Genomic DNA, 14,074 nt, shown 5'->3' with positions numbered 1-14,074 from the left:
TTATGGCTGGTAATGTTTTTTATTCAATGTTTAATTACGAATGAAGTCTTATAATAAATACTTATATAAAATACTACAAATGCACTTAAGTATTTAATCTTTTTTCGCCGGCTTTTCTTTGTCAGCCTCTGAGTACGCTCTTATTATAAATAAAGCCAAGGCAATGTGAAGTGACACAATTGCAGTTATGGCTGAATAAACATTGCTGGGAGTAGGATTTAAGTTTAATAGTCCATCAAATATGAGATATTTTGAACCGAAGAATGATAGCACAGGTAGTACTATTATCATTATACAATAATAGAACACTGTCCGGAACACCTGAAAATCCGGCAATTCCTAGAATAAACACGATTTGCTGTAAATAAAATAAAAATACTAAGCAAAAACAAATAATTATTTTATTGATTTTGTTCTTACATTTGCGCGCCCTTGGATCATTATAAAAAATAAAATAAAAAGGTCTGAAATTTATATTTTAACCCAGATTATCTTTTATACTAAACACTATGTTTCATATATAAGAATAATATATTTTATAATTTTAGTTTGCACAGGTTATCGGCACATTTAAAACACAATGGCTGACTAGTTTTGACAATTTCCTAATTTGACACAAATTTTCATAGAAAACGTATTCCACTACCAACATAAAAATATTATGTCACGTTATACAACGAACGCCTAGAATTATATTCCATGTAGGCTCTTGATTATTACAGCGAGCCCACATTTTATTATTTTTTATATAAATAGGGATAAACACTAAAAAGAAAAGTTTTTGGGAAGAAAAAAAAGCCTATTGTAAGAAAAATACGATTATGAACTGAGTGGCAAGACCAGAAGGATTCAAATAATTAAGAAATCGGCAAAAGTGAAATTATTATTTAGTAGAACGTATTATGTTGGAACAAGAATATAGTTTTTCATTACAGGCATTGTTACTGTTAATGTTCAATATTTCAGCATTGACTTTTAAATATTTCATAATTTATTCATGATTATAAAATGAACTTAGGATTAATATGTATTAAACTGATTTTGATTGTTTACAATTTTTTTAGTGTGTTCAAGTACTTGTTCACAAATCTGTATTATCTCGAATCAGTAGTTATTTTTTTACAAGATTTTTTTGACATCTCAACTGCGTTTCGAGTTTGATCAATGTTACACGTGTGTAAAGTAATCACTTTAACCAGACTATGACGGTTTTAAGCCCTGTAAGCCCACACTTCATCTACGTTGAATATTTAGCACACTATTACTTCCTTAATAAATCTTCCATTAATTCCGTTTATTGTTTTTAAGAGGAGAGAGAAAGAAACACCGTAGTAATACATAGAGCAATTCAAGTGGTAATTTGAGTTACCATTTGAGAACCCGGTGACTGGCGTTATTACTTAAAATAGCTTCTGAAATGACTTATTTTAAGAAATGCATAATTTGATATAAATAATGATCAATAGGGGTAGACTTTGCAAAAAAACAGCATTGTACTGGTTAAACCAGAACGAATCTCCTTACTTCATTGGGACCATTCCAAAGAGAATGTCAAAGAGACGCACTGAGCCAAAGATATTAGATAAGCAATGATTTAAATGTTTGTTAAATTTTATAAACTTGAACTCAACAAATTTGATCAAAGAGCATTTCGAAGATAGTCTTTTCAACGATATTTTTAATTTTAAATTTAATTTACGGTAATAATAAATTTAAAAAAATTAATTCATATTTGCTTTTTTTAACATAAATTGTATACATTTATTTAAATATCAATTTTAAACATATTTATTTTTTTATTGCTGAGACCCACCAAACCACCTTGTGTGTCTTGTCGGTGGAGTTCTCTTAAAAAGTTTAAGAGAAGAAAAAATACTGGGAGATAGTGTGTTGATTTTTTAGACCTAATTAGAATGGGCTTAGTGTACTTTTATGATAATATTTTATGTTAACGGTAAATAAAACCTAAACATATGTATGTTTTATCATATCAGAGGAAAAAAGTGAACTATATCGGAGGAAAATAATTTTGATGAAGTAATGAATGCATTTTTATATTTAAACATTTATGTATATACATTTCAATAATATTGCACTTAATATAATGTAATTCATTAATTAAGAAATAAAAAGTAAGTGATTTTTAACATTTTATAAATAAGTAAAGCAGAATAATATATTCTATTTACAGTACATACAAGTATTAGGAATCAAATTAAAAAATATATTTAAAATTTTTTAATTTCAAATACCAATGTTATTTTCTGATAAAACTTGATTTAAAATATCACAAAATATTTTTTAAAAACAAAATTGGAAAACTTTTATTTATTTTATTTATTTTATTTTATTTTATTTTATTTATTTTATATTATGAATGATGTCCTAGTTGCATGGAATCCGCGGAGAGTGCTAATGTTGTCAGAACACTCCTTCTGTTTGGATTGACTCCTAAGTTTTCCCAATTGATCCAAGAGAGTCTCGCCGTTAAATCTGCAAAGATGTAAGTTTAAATTAATACAAGGTACGATGTAATGTTAACAATAACCAATGCACCTAAATATCTTGCTGACACTTTATATACCTCTCAGATCATGGTCTATTACTTTGTTTTTTCCCAAGAAAGAACACTTTCCATTCTTCAAACCATCACATGAAAGAATGGTAAAAACAAAGAGGCGAACGAAGGTAGTAGAAGCGGTGGAAAACCGAAGAAAACTTGGCATGATCAAGTACTCAAATACTTGAATGTGATCAGGTCAGGAGTCGGAATAATCGCCAAGTATGTATAAGGAGATGCATGAAGGAAGATGCGAAGATTGTTGGCTAAGACAAATTGGTATGGCGTTCTATACTCTCTGCCCACCTCTTCGGGAAGCAGCGTGGTGGTTAGTTAGTCAGTTGGTTGACTTACTTTGTGAAGTGAATAAAACCTTAATAAATTATTTGAAATAAATGTACGTATACTCACCACTCGTATTCCAATGCGCCCTCTCTGGTTTGATTTCCCCGCGTAAACATTTTTCAACGTAAGTCAATGGGTCATAGTCGGCATCCAAAACCTTAAAAAAATGAAGCATATTTGTTAACGTACATATGTATGTACCCAGTGTTTTATAAAATATTTCAACTGAATCTAGTGTTTTATATAATATTCCAACTGAATCTTTTATAATATTTCAACTAAATCTAGTGTTTTATATAATATTCCAACTGTATCTAGTGTTTCATAAAATATTTTAACTAAATATAGTGATTTATATAATATTCTAACTGAATTTAGTGATTTATATAATATTCCAACTGTATCTAGTGTTTTATATAATATTTTAACTGAATTTAGTCATTTTTATAATATTCTAACTGAATCTAGTGTATTATATAATATTTCAACTGAATCTAGTGATTTATATAATATTCCTAGTGATATATTTTTACCTATAATATATTTTGTATATTAAAAGCATACAATTATACTTTGTGGTATGATAATATAGCACTCTCCTTATCATTCCTCGTTCACTTTGTTTAATACCACATTAATAAGTACTAATTCGTAACTACCGGTTTCAAAATAATCATTCCATCATCAGGTCATTTAAATTAAATTATTACAGTCTGACATTATACAAAAATAAAATATTGAAAGGGGAAAAGGAGACAAATGTTGAGATGTCAAAAATAATATTGAGAGCATAAATAGCCTTTTGAATATTAATACTAAACTTACTTCTCTCAATAGAGCGATGTACGCTATGGCCAAGCGCAGCGTGTCAATCTTACTCAGCCTCTTCTCGTAAGGGAAGGTCGGCACGTGAATCCGCAGTTCATCGAAGGCCGAGTTTATACTGCTAAAAACACAAAAATAATTGTTACTTGCAAGTGTGCCCATTAAAAATGCATAATTTCCAATCTTTTTTAAGGGGATACAAACAGCGCAAACACAGAATTCAATCACCGACCGACGACCGGAGAGGTTACTCGTCTTTTCATGCCCTTTTTAAAAATACTCGTATATGTATACTGGATATATTTATGTTTGTATTTTAGAAAAAAATTGGAAAAAATATTTTTATATATTTTTTTCAAAATCCTATCCTTTAAATAACTGTTTTCTTTTCAAAACCATATAATTATTTCGAAGAAAAACTTATTTTTCCTATGCAAAAACGGTGTTTTAATTTTTTTTAATCAAATCAAGTAAAATGTAATCTAGATTTACAGAAAATTAAGTTGCGACTGGTCTCAAGAGAGACGAAGTATCTTTTCTTATACGAAAGGAATATGGAAGTCTGAGCATCCCAAGGCTAACGACCTAGCACTGGCTGGCTTTATAAACTGGATACCATTTTTCACATAAAACTCATCCTCATATCAGTTTTTTCACATATCAACAAATTTGGTACATATAACTATTACGCATATATTTTATCATGTGTCTAGATCAGAAATGTGACAAAAAGACTTGATAAAATAACTCAATAAAACATTACTCGTGAGATGTAATGTTTTAAATTTATTTTAACTGATTTTACTTGATATTTTAATCCCAAAGTAAATTCTAACCTTACAGGGACATCTTTGGTTAAGTGCTGTTAATAAATTTGTATAAAAATAATAAGCAAAAATGAATTACAAAAAGTTTTCTTTACTGATTTCTAGATATCACACGAAAGTATCATTATAAGATGAACTACCCACGGCTGATATGCGAATGTAAAATATTCTTAGCCGCCAAGATGTGACGGATGGTATGGGTTAAACACCATTGAACAGATGTTTGGTGTCTGTTGAGTGACCTTTGAGAAGAATAGACCTACAAGTAAACCAAAGTAATGATATACCCATTAGGGGCGGACCTCAGCATCCGTTTCCTCTCGCGGATATTGGCGGCCGCTCTCTGCACCCTGTACGGGGCGCCGCCGTAGTAGTCCGAACCGCCGCCCAGCGAGCCGCCGCCCACGCTCTCGCTGTTCAGGGAATCTAAAAGACAATCTTAGTGTCATTCATACGTCATACATACATACATGGATTTAAAAAAATGCTTTACATTCAAGTGACTCTGAAAATCGATAGCTACGATTTACGCAACACCGCTTATCATGGCACTACTTACCTCAACTTAAGTTATATGGATTATTCCTACTTGTGGGTGGGTTTACTCTTTATGTTTAAAGTTACTTTAATTTCATGCACAGTAAAATCCGGTTATAACGCGTCTTTTATTATATGCCGCGCATTCGGATATACAGCCGGTCTTTTTTGTTGTTTTATTATTTTAATCACAAGAAAATATTTTTTATTACTGATCTGGTAAGATTAATGAATTTTTGTTTTTTAAAAAAATGTGATTGTGTTATGATTTTCATTTACAAAAATATACATAAATAATAAAGAAAACTTTAAAAATGTTTTTTCTTCATAGAAAAAAATCAAAATTTTAGACCATGCGTTTACCGCGATGATCATATAATGCGGGTCAAGTACAGAAATGTCCCCAAACCCACGTTACAATCTTCCACTGTAATTCATGAGTTTAAATTCTAGACAAAACACTCGCTTTATATTGCTTTGAGGCGCAGTATTCCGTAAGTCTTGCATTTTCCCTTCATTTACGTTTTTTTCAGTACCTTGAAAAACGTAAAATGGGTGTTTGAATTGTATTACAATAGGGTATCGTCACTCGGGAGGAATATCTAATTTAATATACTCCACCTATAAAGGATTGTGTACGACTCGATTAGTCTTCATAACAGTCAATATAATCAATATTTTCATTCATCACTTTCTTTTGCAAAATTCGCTATCGTGAAAACGTCGTTTTCGTAAGTTGGTAACGAATGACGTCACAGAAACGAATCCATACTACTGCTATTACAGTTCTATAAAGCAGATACATAAAGGAAAATGCCCCATAACACACCCGGTGACGTAAAATTTAATGACGTATAGCGATGTCCCTTTTTCGTTTTATTAAAATATCTAAAGTTTCAAACTTCATATCTCCCTTACTTCTACCGATAGTCTTTTGATTTATTAATTTATTAGCTAATAATAACACATCATGAGAATGATCCATTTATGTATTTTTACAGAGCGGGGCAGTACAAACCTGGGTGCGCGTGCAGGGGGCGACAGAGGGGCGGCAGCGGGCGGGCGTAGGCGCAGGAGGGCAGAGCACCCAGCTCCTCGGCCGACAGCTCCCCGCCGCCCCCTCCGCCGGCCCCGCCCCCACCCCCGCCCCGCGAGTAGCCCCCGGACCTGTGGTAGGACACATAACCTTTATACACCCTATCCACATTGAAGTTCCTGTTTTAACATCAGAATATACACGTCAAATACTACATCAATTATTGTACAATGGAATCATTTTTATATTTATAAAGCTTTGTACAGTGGAACCTCTCATAACGAGCACCTCTCATAACGATTAATTCAAAAGTTTAAAAAGTTGCTCCCTTAACGAGCGATGTTTTGCATAACGAGTAACAGAGAAAGGGCAAGTCCTTTTTTTGTGAACCGGAACTTTCGCGGCTTGGGAAGGAGTTATCAAGGAGGACCCTCACTTCTGCTTGGAAAAAACTTTGGCCAGAGAGTGTTATCAAGTATGATTTTGAAACAGTAACTGTGGAGTCTACAGTCAACGAAATTATGTCACTAACCAATATCATGGGACTCGAGATGGATAACAACGATATTAAAGAGCTTGTGAAAGAGTACAGCCAAGAGCTGACCACCGAACAGCTTTTGGAGTTGCATCGTGTTCCATAGCAAGAAATTGTGGAGAAGAGTTTGTTAATGGAGGAGGAAGTAGCAGACCAACAATCTTCTAGCACAATAAGAGAAATGCTGAAAACAAGGGAAACTGTCGCATCGTACATTGAGAAGCATCACCCTAATAAGGAGGTGTCTATTTGCGCTAAAAAATTATTCATGATAATATTGTGACATTTTTTTGCCAAATTTTCAAGCATCGGCTAAAACAGATGTCCTAAAACGGTTTTCTAGTTAAAAGGGATTAATTATACATATGTCTTAAATTCATATGTTTAATTACTTTTTTTTTCAAATCTAAATAAACTAAGTTATATGTTTTTACACTCATTAACTATTTATAAGTAATTTAATTTGAAAAATAACAAAATTGAATTTTCTTTCAGTCTGGAACGCATTATCGTATTTAACATTGATTTCTATGGAAAAAAACGTTTCGCTTAACGAGTGTTTCGCTTAACGAGTAATATGCTGGAACGAATTAAACTCGTTATGAGAGGTTCCACTGTATACCACTTATTGACTTTTATTTTATATTGAAGACACGACTTGTTTCGAAAACTACAGTTTCCTTTATTGGTAGGTGAATAGTAATTATACTATTCTCAATATTTAAAGCATTTGCTTTGTGGTAAGTGATTTTTACTTTTTTTTACAAAAAAGTGAGTATAACCACTCACAGAGATTTTTTGTTTTTTCGTTGTTCGAGACGTACCCATCTCTTCGTCAGGACAATCACTACAACACCATGCAAACAATACTACACTAAAGTAATTTTACTATACACCTGTCGATTAAAGTACCTAACTGTGGTTTTCGAAACTCGAGTGTAATAAAATAAAACTCAAACTAAAGTGGTATTGTACAAGTGTTTAATTTTTTTTTAAATAATCAACTTGTCATTCCACAAAGTTGATGCCGAATCAAAAAAAAACTTTGTTATTATCATTTTTAAACACAAAAATTATTTGAGGCATTTAATATAACAGAGGCCTTTGCCAAAAAATCATTTTATGGAAAAATTGAGCAAATCAAATAATTACATTAACGAATTTCTTACTTTATTAAAATTTTACCATTCCACTTTTAATTTGAATTTATAATTAATATTTTTTCATTAATTGATTCGGCAGTCACTTTTCGGAATTATCAATACATTTTTTTTAAATTTTTACCCGGTAAATATATCACTTCTTGTCGGAACCGGTTGGAGAGAAAAGTACCCCAATAAAAAGTGGTTAAAAACAACGTTGTTTTATTTCATTAAGTTTATAAAATATGCCACAGAGTATTTGCGAAAAACATTTATTATTATTTTAATTATTATTAATTAAATATAAATAACATACCCAAGAGGTGGCGAGGAAGAAGAATCGGGTAGAGGGCCCCGACTGTTAGACATTTTGAGCTGAATTTTGGCGATTATATCTCAATTCCACAAAATAAAGAAAATGTTTCAGGAGGGTTTTCAAAGATTTCAGGGAATTTGTATATTTTGCACAGGACCTCTGTCTCCACTTGAGTATAATTTCGTTAAATTAAATAACGATTTATGTAATCACTCGTTAATAGTTGAGAACTAAATGGTCGGTCCCGGGGGAGTCTGTGAGCCTTTATACTGGGGGTGGCGGAATAATTAGGATTTTCCTGAAGGGTGGTGCGGCGGATCCATATATATCGGGGTGGAGTTTCATCTCAGCGCCCTAACTAAATGTGATATGTGCCAAAAGGTCATATAATGTATTTTTAAATACTCCTTCGAAATATATAATATTTATAATAGGTATATATTGTGTGTAACTATTATTTTATGCTTGCGTATACCGTGTCCGCCTCCGGTGTAGTGGTCAGCACGCTCGGCTACTGTACTGGAGGTCCCGGGTTCGATTGGGTCAAATAAATACAAGTGATTTTTTTACTTTAATATTTATTCAATACTACCCTGGACTGGTAGGTACCTGAAGCGGATCACGTTTCCTTCGTGTGTTGCCGATCAAGATAACACTGCGTTTATATGATGGAGTGCCCTATGCACCATCGGATGCCGATAAGAGTTTTGAACAAGGGATATAAACTTTCACATTTCTTTGTTGGATATTATCATTTTTATTATAAGCAATAAGTTTTATTTGTGATTTTCATTCGTGATTTTACTTATGTAAACAGAAGTAAAATCACGAATGAAAAAAGTATTTTTAGAAAAAGAACTTTATTTTTTATGAAATATTAAAATCAAACACTGATTTTTTGAGTATTTTGTAAATTGTATTTTATTGTAATGTGTTTTTAACAATAAAATATAATTTAGTGGACTCAAAAAATCAGTGTTTGATTTTAACATTTATTTTAATGTAAATTAAAATTAAGTTTTAAAAATTAAACGCCAAATCTATAAATTAAAGGACTACACCCTAAAAATGTATAATAATAATAAACCCCTTACCGCACCCCAATGGTGCATAGGGCACTGCATCATATAAACGCAGTGTTATCTCGATCGATTACACATGAAGGAAAGGTGATCAGCCCTCCACTTCAGGTACCAGTCCAGTGTAATATTGAATAAATATTAGAGTGAAAAAATCACTTGTATTTATTAAACCCCCCTGGGAATCGAACCCGGGACCTCCAGAACGGTGGGCGAGCATGCTGACCATTACACTACGGAGGCGGACAAAAATGTATAGATGCAATAACATTTTTTTTTACTTTTGAAAAATTGATTAATAATTTTATATTTATTTTTATATTAATAAATAATTTTATTCTCAACAGGCCCAATATTTTTAAAAGTGTGATTATATCACTTACGATCAAATTTGAATAAATTTGAACCAAAAAAATGTATTCATACAACGAATAAAATTAAAAAATTGTTTCACAACACGTGCGTCAAATTATTTTGTAAAAGATGTGAACATAATAGTGTCAACAGTAAAATTTAATTTGAAAAAACAATGAAATTTTTTTTTTAATGTAATCGGGCAGCACTTAAGGCGCTTACTGCCTTGTGGGTAGTATAATCTCGAACGAGAATGAACCAATCGTCGCTCGGCTTTTCCATAAAGCCTTCGGATTGGTTAACGTCACCCCCACCTCCTCTACGGGGGGTGGAATCTGCTTTTGACAGTTTAGTGGAGTGAAAATATTGCACAAAGAGGAAAATAGAACCATCATTTGCAGACATTCGTAGGTAGGTACCTACTTACATACAGAAAAGTATTTTTCAAGTACCTACCCAACATTTTCAAGCTTTTCACGTATTAGCAACTACTTCGTAATAAAAAAGCTTGATTCACACAAATTGTAGGTTTTTTATCAAATAATTAAATTGTATTGTTTTTATGATTAAATAAATGAATATTATACTAAAATCTTATTAAACAAAGAACATTAATTTAAATAAAATCAATTTGGGTCGTCCTTTTTTATTGTATATTTGCAATATCAAAAATATGGAAATTTTATGAGAGTAGAGATTTTTAAACTTTTATAAATTATCAAGATATTTAAGCCGATTAGTGATATTTAAAAAAAAAAGACTTTTTTGTAGCTATGATTTTTTACTTTTATAAGAGATCTTAGAGCGCTTGTGCACTACACGGAGTTTTACCGTCCGGCAGTCCGGTTTTTTCTTTAAGTAAAAGCGACTACGACAGTTTAGCGTGATCGAATTTCATCGATCGACCGCACCGATCCGAAGAAAGAAAGACAAAATCGCAAGCCAATCCAAGCCAATCATCCGTTTTATCATGCTAACTGAATTGCCGGACGGTAAAATTCCGTGTACTGCACAAACGCCCTTAGGATCGCTTCCTAGGAGGAAAAAAATAGAATTTTCTTTCAGCTGAATGCGCATGACACCTATATCTAAATCATACATTGAGAAAAGGCGTTTATGTACCATAAAAATAAACATAACGATTGTCAAAGAATCTTGGAGATCTGACAAGTTAAAAAAAAATCGTTTATGGTCTCACAAAAATTGATATTTGATACCACGTTTTTTTGTGCCCATATCCCTCACTCCTTTCAACAACATTATATTTTAAAAATCGTCAATTTTCAATTGTGCATGTTTTCGGAATGCCCAGAAAATGTAATAAGTATATCCCAGCAAAAGCGGCATATTTTTAACTTAATATTTACCCGCTACAGGGCAGAAAGTGTTGTTTTTGCATTTTGAAGAAAAGTTCAATTATTTTTTTAAATACACTAAATATTTTTCAAATGGAGAAAAAACATTCAGGTTTAACTTAAAAAGATCTGTTGCACAGTAAAAAGTTCAATAAGTGGCTTGAAATTTATTTTTAATACATTTTATTGTATTATTATATTTAAAAACGATCTCCTGAAAAATCAAGTTTTTTTTATATAATATATCATATTACGACGTTGTTAAAAGGAGTGAGCGATATATCAAAAACCGCCAATTTTCAATTGTGCATGTTTTCGGAATGCCCAGAAAATGTACTACATATATTCCAGCAAAAGCGGCATATTTTTAACTTAATATTTACCTACTACAGGGCAGAAAGTGATGTTTTTGCATTTTGAAGAAAAGGTATTGATTTATTTTTAAAAATATAAGTACTACTTATTTTTCAAATGGAGAAAAAACATTCAGGTTTTACCTAAAAAGATTTGTTGCACACTAAAAAGTTCAATAAGTGGCTCGATATTTATTTTTAATACATTATATTATATTTTAAACTTTAAAAAAGATCTCCAAAAAGTGTTATGATGTATGACGTTGTTGAAAGGAGTGAGCGATATATGATAATAGGGGTTAATATTGGTGTCAAAAGAATTACACCTGCAGTAAAACAAAATGTATGCAGGTTAGACAATACTTTGCAGGTTAGACAATAATTGGTTGGGGTGGTTTAAAACAACAGGTGTAATTTAAAAAATATATATTGTCAAAGCGTTAACTTCCCTTTATTGGTTTCTTATTCTAACCCTTTTCTGCACCCAACGGTACATAGGACACTGCATCGTATAGACGCAGTGTTATCTTGATAGTTACTCATGTAAGTGAAGGCAAGATGACTCTTGCGCTTCAGGGACCAGTAATATTATATGTATTGTAAAATCACTAATATTTATTTTCTCCACTATAATCTAAACTATGTATCTAAACATGCTAACCATTACACCACGGAAGCGGACAAAATTATTTATCTACTAGACAGTTTATTTAGCTCTGTTTATCATATTATTTTTTGACATCTCAACAAAGATGAAGAAGAATATGAAAGTCTGGGCATTTATGGGGCTTACGACCGTCATAGACTGGTTTAAGTAATCACTTTACACACGTGTAACATTCAACAATTCTACCCATGATTAACAAACACACTACTCAAATTCTTGGAAGTTCTATATACAATATATGATAAATGTCTCACTAATAGAATGTCAGTAGTGAAAATTCTAGTGATTCTTGTACAATATTTCAAAATTGGATCATATGGACAAAGTATTTGGACACACTCAAAATGATGTAAGCGCTGTTAACGTGAAAAATCACCTCAAGGGCGCTTTACCCTTTAAAGTCGACGCCGACGTCAACCATAATAAACCTACGGATTAAACAAACACACATAACGACTCGGATATAAATAAATTATAGAGAAAGTTGCTTTAGTTAAAGGAGCATGAGAGAATAAATAAAAATGCAGTTTATAATTAGGTTCGGAAATTATCGGGTTGGTCCCCGCCTAAGTAGGGTTAATTTTTGGTGAGACACGTGACCTGCCGACCTTTTGTACCCTACATCCTTTCACATCTCTCCCCCTGTCACTGGGCATGTCATATCGGCGAACTAGCTAATTCTGAGATCGACAACCCGTAGTGCATATGAAATAACGAGATTCTATGCAATAAAATCAAGAAGGCAACTTAATATTGATAAAAAAACTAGTGTTCTTTTTCTTAAAACAAAATCAATTTTGGTACCTATTTATAAGTCAATTTTTACCCTTCCCTTCAATACGTAAAAAGTGCCGGCGAATTGTTAAAAAAGTACCTACTTATCTTACATAATTGCTTGATCACTCAAAATAGTTTTACAAAAAACGGCTGTAGGAAGAAAGCTCGTTACACAAACGACGTAACCACCGTGCCCAGAGTGTATGTACAATCACATATAATGCTCCTTCAAATATAAATAAAACCTTATATGAAGCCCTTCTGAAATTCCTAAAAAGAATATTTTTTAAACTTCTGTGCCTAATAACCTACATAAATTCCACACTAGATATTTTTTATTAATGTTTTCTAAAATATGTACGAGTGGGTAAAATGTGTTTTATGTACCTACATCTCATTATTTCATTAAATTTTTGAAATCGCTAAAATCTGTCATCCACCACAAATTTTTTATTTTAATATAACTGAAACAAAAGAGTTTTTGTGTAAATATTTATTGAAAACTTTTATATGGATTGCGCAGACCTCTAAGGTTCATATGACATATTTATTGTTAACAATATTTGTAATATAATAATTAAATAGTTTCATGAAGTCGGGTATACTATCAATTATGAATCTGGCGTCGCGGGCTCGATTTCCACCAATTACAAAAATAAATAAAATTTTCAATTGGTCTTAGGGTTAATAATATATATATATCATGTTTACATTCCGTATTCTTATTATCATACCTCCAGACAAACTCATTAAACAGAGAATTTGCGGGATATTCCACAAAGCCATTCTTCATAATTTTTCTAATCGAATTTAGGTTGGACACCCTAAATGGTTTGCGAGCGCTGCACAATTTATGCAAAATTCAACAAGGCGACCTACTTCACAGCCACATTAAATATGTGTAGAATCGTATGTTGGAATAGGGAGCCGATTGCAAACATGCGGCCTATTAATTGTTCGGAATGAGATTATTTATTGGGGAGAGCGGAAGAGCGAAACGCTTTACCAAAAAATTCCCACAATTTCCCATTGTCCAATGTTTGGCGACATTGAAAATCAATGTTGCATGGTCGTAAAATATTGTTGAACTATTTATTATGGTATAATTTAACGGTGTGATTTTTGTAGGGCATCTCTGGAGTACCTACCTACCCTATTCCATATTAATGGGAATTTATTATTTTAAGGAATATTAGAACTTATTAATTACACTTTGAAAAAAGGCACAACATCGTACGATTTGTCATTTTTATGACAATTTAAATGCCTACTGTTATTTTTTTATATATCTCCATTGTGACTTTGCGGTTTGAAGAATAATGTTAATGACTACTGTCTTCTAACTTTCTAACCCTTATCTGCAACC

The 14,074-nt window shown here is 32.0% G+C and overlaps 2 protein-coding genes across 3 annotated transcripts; both read right to left on the bottom strand.

Annotated features, from left to right (window-relative positions):
- Positions 1 to 93: 93 nt before the first annotated feature.
- On the bottom strand, positions 94 to 625 carry LOC148312140 (vacuolar ATPase assembly integral membrane protein VMA21 homolog). 2 transcript variants are annotated; one of them, XM_088277665.1, is made up of 2 exons: positions 421 to 625; positions 94 to 321 (listed from the first exon to the last, which is right to left on the bottom strand). In XM_088277665.1, exons 1-2 carry the CDS (start codon positions 439 to 441, stop codon positions 94 to 96), a joined length of 249 nt encoding a protein of 82 aa, XP_088133791.1. In that variant the 5' UTR covers positions 442 to 625. The 2 variants fall into 2 exon arrangements, with proteins under 2 accessions (XP_088133791.1, XP_088133790.1); XM_088277664.1 differs by having other exon boundaries at positions 94 to 339; positions 421 to 623.
- A 1,536-nt stretch (positions 626 to 2,161) lies between these two features.
- Positions 2,162 to 8,176, bottom strand: Fer2 (basic helix-loop-helix domain-containing Fer2). The gene is made up of 6 exons (XM_088277636.1): positions 8,124 to 8,176; positions 6,113 to 6,309; positions 4,845 to 4,983; positions 3,731 to 3,851; positions 2,972 to 3,062; positions 2,162 to 2,493 (listed from the first exon to the last, which is right to left on the bottom strand). Exons 1-6 carry the CDS (start codon positions 8,174 to 8,176, stop codon positions 2,372 to 2,374), a joined length of 723 nt encoding a protein of 240 aa, XP_088133762.1. The 3' UTR covers positions 2,162 to 2,371.
- Between the last annotated feature and the right edge of the window lie 5,898 nt (positions 8,177 to 14,074).

The sequence above is a fragment of the Brachycentrus maculatus genome, unplaced genomic scaffold (genome assembly GCF_059751285.1).
Source record: "Brachycentrus maculatus isolate JH-2025_06_01 unplaced genomic scaffold, ASM5975128v1 h1tg000049l, whole genome shotgun sequence".
NCBI classification, from domain to species: Eukaryota; Metazoa; Arthropoda; class Insecta; order Trichoptera; family Brachycentridae; genus Brachycentrus; species Brachycentrus maculatus.
This window is presented reverse-complemented; position numbering and strand designations above follow the sequence as displayed.

Coding starts and splice junctions, on each gene's coding strand:
- Fer2 (XM_088277636.1), bottom strand. CDS start 8,176: ATGTCTAACAGTCGGGGCCCTCTACCCGATTCTTCTTCCTCGCCACCT. Junction 6,310..8,123: donor TCTTCCTCGCCACCTCTTGG/GTATGTTATTTA, acceptor ATGTTAAAACAG/GAACTTCAATGTGGATAGGG. Junction 3,063..3,730: donor ACATCGCTCTATTGAGAGAA/GTAAGTTTAGTA, acceptor CATTTTTTTAAG/GTTTTGGATGCCGACTATGA.
- LOC148312140 (XM_088277664.1), bottom strand. CDS start 441: ATGATCCAAGGGCGCGCAAAT. Junction 340..420: donor TGATCCAAGGGCGCGCAAAT/GTAAGAACAAAA, acceptor TGTTTATTCTAG/GAATTGCCGGATTTTCAGGT.